This window comes from Nycticebus coucang, chromosome 2 (assembly GCF_027406575.1).
Source record: "Nycticebus coucang isolate mNycCou1 chromosome 2, mNycCou1.pri, whole genome shotgun sequence".
NCBI classification, from domain to species: domain Eukaryota; kingdom Metazoa; phylum Chordata; class Mammalia; order Primates; family Lorisidae; genus Nycticebus; species Nycticebus coucang.
The window spans coordinates 96,064,841-96,070,840 of NC_069781.1; the positions used below are offsets into that span (position 1 = coordinate 96,064,841).

Sequence of the window (6,000 nt, forward strand, 5' to 3'; positions counted from 1 at the left end):
TCAACAATAAACTGAAGTTTTAGTTTCCTTCTATTCAGGCATGTGCTGCATTTCTTCAAGCTTTTAGGGATGCGATGTTGCTCAGCAGTAGCTTAAGATGAACCATATTAGCATTTTCAGGGTTTAAGGTCTTACAATCTCAGGTGGATGTGTTATTTTTTTATTTCAGAATTAATAAAAACATCTCAGTTAACTAACTTAAGAGCAATTTAGGACTTTATCCAACGAAGGAACCAGTCTTTGAATCTAAAGTAACTACAGCTTTTGAGGGACTGCTTTTGGCCAGGTGCGGTAGCAAGGACTTTAATATCAGTTTACATTTACTGAGTTCTTACTGTGTGCCAGGTACTGCCTTTTTTGTATTAATTTAATCTTTATAACAAGCCTGTGAAGAAAATCCTATTATTTTTATTTTATAAATGAGGTAAGTAGGATACCTTGAAATTGAGTAACTTGTTTAGGGTTGCAGAGTTTGTAAGTGAAAGATAGTCTGGCATTAGGGTTGTACTCTTAACTGCTACATCACCTACTGTACCTCTTTCATCTTTATTTTTTAATTTTTATTTATTTATTTATTTTAGAGATAGTCTCATTTTGTCACCCTCGGTAGTGTGCTGTGATGTCACAGCTCACAGCAACCTCCAGCTCTTGGGCTTAGGTGATTCTCTTGCCTCAGCCTCCCAAGTAGTCCCAAGCCTGGGACTACAGGCACTCACCACAACGCCTAACTATTTTTTGTTGCAGTTTGCCCAGGGCCCGGTTCTAACCTACCACCCTTCGTATATGGGGGCGGCACCCTACTCACTGACCCACAGGCGCCGCCCCCTCCATCATCTTTAATTTGCACAGTAGCCCCAAGAGGTAAACCTGTAGTTAAGGAAACAGTCTTGGAGAGAGTGTATAACTTCCCCAGGGTCACTTGTTTCTGCTTCTTTTATTCTACACCTATGTTTTCATTCTACATTGTCTTTACTCTGATATTAAGAGCCTTAAGAACTATAACATCAAACTCTTGTGCTCATGAAAATATGCCACTATTATTATAGCTTCATCTTGTAACTTACTACTTTTTTCTTCTTCTAGGCCATTTCTGAGCATTAGTGGTTTCAAGTACTACACTGACACTGTACAACCAGTTCTAAAATCTTGCCATTAAATTCTGTATTGCTGTTTCAAGTGGTAAGTTTTGTTTCCTTTTTTTTTTTAATTTAATTTTTAATTTTAATTTTTTTTTTTGAGATAGTTTCACTATGTCACCCTCGGTAGAGTGCTATGGCATCACAGCTCATAGCAACTTCAAACTCTTGGGCTTAAGAGATTCTTTTGCCTCAGCCTCTGAAGTAGCTGGGACTACAGGCACCCACCACAATGCCCGCTATTTTTTTGTTGTGGTTGTCATTGTTGTTTTGCAGGCCCAGGCTGGGTTTGAACCTGCCAGCTCTGGTATGTGTGGCTGGTGCCCTAGCCAATGAGCTGTAGGTGCCAAGCCTTTTTTTTCTTTAATGTCAGGTTAATGTGAGGGTACAAACAACTAGGTTACAACGTTTACTTGTGTTAGGTAAAGTCCCTCTTGTAGTTGTGTCCCGCACCCAAGAGGTGGGCAATATATGCCTTACATCGTGCCCATTAGCAAATGTTGTTTTCTTATAGGTAAGATGCTCAGAGTCTACTGTTGTTTGTTGTTTATCTTCAGGTCACATATTTAAGTGCTAAATGGCCAAACACACTGGTGTTTTTTTGTTAGAGACGGTCTTACTTTGTCACCCTTGGTAGAGTGCTGTGGTGTCACAGCTCATAGCAACCTCCAGCTCTTGGGCTCAGGCGATTCTCTTGCCTCAGCCTCCTGAGTAACTGGGACTACAGGTGCCTGCCATAATGCCTGGCTATTGTTTTGTTGCAGTTTGGCCGGGGCCTCGTTTGAACCCACTACTAACTGAGCCACAGGTGCCGCCCAATGGCATAAGTTTTAACAGAGTTAAATTAGAGTTAGTTATAGATATGAAAAGAACCTTTCATGTATATTATTTTCTAATTAAATTTTAAATGATTAGAATCTAATTATTAATATAATAATACCATAAGTCCCCTCTTATTCATGAGCTTGCCTTCTGTGGTTTCAGTTACCTGTGGTCAACTGTGGTCTTAAAATTTTAATGGAACAATTCATAAATTTTAAACTTTGAGTTGTTTGGAGTAGGGTGATGAAATCATGCCCTTTGGTCAGCACATCTATGCTGTTTATGCTACTCACCCTTTAGTCATTCAGTAGCTGGTCAGTTATCAATTAATAAAAACATAGTCTATATGGGGTTTGGTAAGAACCAAGGTTTCAGGCATCCAGTATAGGTCTTGGAATGTATTCCCAATGGATAAAGGGGGACTACTGTTTTACAGAATATCTTTCATAGGTTTGACATAATGCTTTACAAATATGATTTGTGGCTGGGGGTGGTGACTAATGCCTGTAATCCTAGCACTCTGGGACACCAAGGTGGGTGTGCAATCCGAACTCAGAAGTTTGAGACCAGCCTAAGCAAAAGCGAGACCCTATCTCTACTAAAAATAGAAAAACTAGCTGGCCATTGTGGCAAGCACCTGTAGTCCTATATACTCAGGAGGCTGAGGCCAGGGGATTGCCTGAGCCCAAGAATTTTAGGTTCCTGTGAGTGATAACACCATGATACTCTCTACACAGGGCACAGAGTGAGACTTTGTCTCAAAAAACAAAAACAAAAATATTGTGTAATCCTATGACAACGTGGTAAGATATAGATGGTGGTATTGATATTTTACAGATGAAAAAACTGGGTAGAGAAGTTAGGAAATTTATGTTAGATCTCATGGCTTATAACTTCATGGAGCCAACTTTCGAACTTATGTATATCTGTCTCAGGCCTTTTGTTTTTCTCATTACACGATCTGATTACTTGTGGTGTTGGAATTTTGGCCATGTAGAAAAGTCAAAGATAAAAAACAAACAAAAAAAAGGAAAAGTCAAAGATCTTTAACATGCTGAAGAGAGAAAGAGTGGGGTTATTCCTGTTTGTGCAATGTAGAGAATTATAGAAGCTATGTTTAAAAGTACTGAGTTATCATAACTTTTTTGCTTTTTGTTTCAGGTAATTACATGCCTATTTCTTTTAAAAGAAATGAGTGTAACTGGTATTGCATTGAGGGTTGAAACCTGGCTTTTAGCTACATGGCATGTTAAAGTACCTCACATGTGGCTGGAAGCTTGTATTAACTGGATCCAAGAAGAACAAAATAATGTTAATTTGAGTCAGGCCCAAATGAATAAACAAGTGTTTGAGCAATGGCTCCTTACTGATCTGAGAGATTTGGAACATCCTCTTTTACCTGATGGCATTTTAGAAATTCCAAAAGGGGAACTGAATGGATTTTATGCTCTGCAGATTAATTCCTTGGTTGATGTAAGCCAACCTGCGTATTCCCAGATACAGAAGTTGAGAGGAAAGAATACAATGAATGATCTAGTTACAGCTGAAGCACAAGTAACCCGAAGACCTTGGGAAGCAAAACCTTCACGAATGTTGATGCTACAGCTAACTGATGGAATTGTACAAATGCAGGGAATGGAGTATCAGCCTATTTCAGCTCTTCATAATGATCTTCCTCCAGGCACAAAAATTTTGATTTATGGAAACATTTCTTTCCGTCTCGGTGTTCTCTTTTTGAAACCAGAAAATGTGAAGGTGTTGGGAGGTGAAGTAGATGCTCTTTTAGAAGAATATGCCCAAGAAAAAGTACTTGCAAGATTAATTGGGGAACCCGATCCTATAGTTTCAGTCATACCAAATAATTCTAACCAAAATATCCCTAGAGTTACAGATGTTCTAGATACTACATTAGGACCTTCTGATGAAGAACTCCTAGCAAGTCTTGATGAAAATGATGAGCTTACAGAAAATATTGACAACTCCTTGGAAAGAAGATGTTTCAACACAGGTAGTTCCTCAAATGTTATTTCCACAAGACAGTCAAATTTTGAACCAGAATTTGTTATTTCTCCAAGACCACCTAACCAATCTATGTATTTCACGGATGGGGAATTAGATGACTTTTCACTGGAGGAGGCCTTGCTTTTAGAAGAAACTGTTCAGCAAGAACAGATGGAAACTAAAGAATTGCAGCCGTTGACTTTGAACAGAATCGCAGATAAAAGTACGGAGAGACTTTCCTATAATCCAAATACTATAAATAATTGTTCTTTGATTTGCAAAAGTGGAAACAGTTGGAATGAAAGAAATGTATCTGAACAAATGACTAATGAAGATGAGTCTTTTGATTGTCTATCTGCAAGAGACCAAAACAGTGTTTTTTTAGTTCATTGTAACACACCCCTATCCCATGATTTTACAAATAAAGATAAGAACACTGAGACAGATAATCAAATAAAACAAACTATTAGCAATTCAGATGGACATTCTTTAAATAATAAAATATTAAACAGAGAGCTGGTGAACTGTGTATCAAAAAGGAGTTCACAAATTTCTAAAGAAAATGAGCACTATTTACAGACTTGTTCAAGATCATCAGAAAATAACACTGATTTTTCCATTGCCATGGATTTGTATTCTCCACCCTTTATCTATTTGTCTGTTCTAATGGCCAGCAAACCAAAGGAAATTACAACAGTGAAAGTCAAAGCATTTATTGTAACTTTAACTGGAAATCTCTCAAGTTCTGGTGGCGTTTGGAGTATAACTGCAAAGATTTCTGATGGTACTGCATATCTAGATGTAGAGTTTATAGATGAAATACTTACTAGTTTGATAGGGTTCTCAGTATCAGAAATGAAACAATTAAAGAAGGAGCCTCTTCAGTACCAAAAGTTCTTGAAAGGTTTGCAGAAATGTCAGAGAGAGCTAATAGATTTGTGCTGTCTAATGATGATTTCATTTAATCCTTCCTTGTCTAAAGCAATTGTACTGTCATTACAAGATGTTACTGTGGAACACATTGAGGATCTAAAGAAGCGGTTGAATAGTAATTTTCAAAAATAGAGAACAATTCAAAACAACAAGGAAATATTTAGAATTTTCTCAATTTTATTTCAGAAACTTTTTTTGTAAAAAGTAAAAACAAAGTTTGATAGCTTTTTTTATTTAATTCTTAAAAGTTTAATCATGTTTGTTGTACATGTAGGCTTTTTTTAGTAAGTTAATTTTTTATAGTAACTGTTAGATGAAGGAATTTGGTGACCCAAATTGTTGAGAAATTTGTTTTCCTCTTGTCATTTCACGTAAGATGATTGCTAAAGTACTGTATTAGTGTTCACCCATGAGTTATATTACTAAAAGTTAATAATTATACGTAGATAGTTTTAATTCTAATATATTGGTGCCCCAGAGATTTGTTTAAATTGCTGTTCTTAAGAAGAAAAAAAAAACCCAGTAGATCAGAACATCAGGCTCGGCGCCGGTAGCTCAGTGACTAGGGTGCCAGCCATGTACACCATAGTTGGTGGGTTCGAATCCAGCCCAGGCCTGCCAAACACCAATGACAACTACAACCAAAAAGCTGGCATTGTGGCAGGTGCTTATAGTGCCCGCTATTTGGGAGGATGAGGCAAGAGAATCGCTTAAGCCCAAGAGTTTGAGGTTGCTGTGAGCTATGATGCCATGGCACTCTATCTAGGGTGACATGGTGAGACTGTCTCAAAAAAAAGAAAAAGATCAGAACATCAGATTTCTAAATGCAAATTGCTTTGGTTGTAAATTGTGCTGGTTGTAAATATTTGTCTAGTGTATTTAAGGTAAATCTGTTAACTAGATACTCATAGATTTTATATTATTGAATGATTAACATTATATATTTTTGAGGATAATTTATTTTAAATGCTGTTAGAAATTTTATTATTGGGCGGTGCCTGTGGCTCAAAGGGGTAGGGCGCCGGCCTTACGTGCCAGAGGTGGCAGGTTCAAACCCAGCCCCAGCCAAAAACTGCAAAAAAAAAAAAAAAAAAAGAAATTTTATTAT

At 37.3% G+C, this 6,000-nt stretch overlaps 1 protein-coding gene across 1 annotated transcript in view; it reads left to right on the forward strand.

Moving 5' to 3' along the window:
- Positions 1-5,085, forward strand: part of RMI1 (RecQ mediated genome instability 1) — a 37,199-nt gene extending 32,114 nt beyond the window's left edge. Inside the window, exons 4-5 of the mRNA XM_053576633.1 lie at positions 1,084-1,179; positions 3,120-5,085. Of these exons, the coding sequence (XP_053432608.1) occupies positions 3,150-5,024 (1,875 nt within the window). The 5' untranslated portion in view covers positions 1,084-1,179; positions 3,120-3,149 and the 3' untranslated portion in view covers positions 5,025-5,085. The remainder of the gene's footprint in view (positions 1-1,083; positions 1,180-3,119) is intronic.
- The last annotated feature ends 915 nt before the right edge of the window (positions 5,086-6,000 follow it).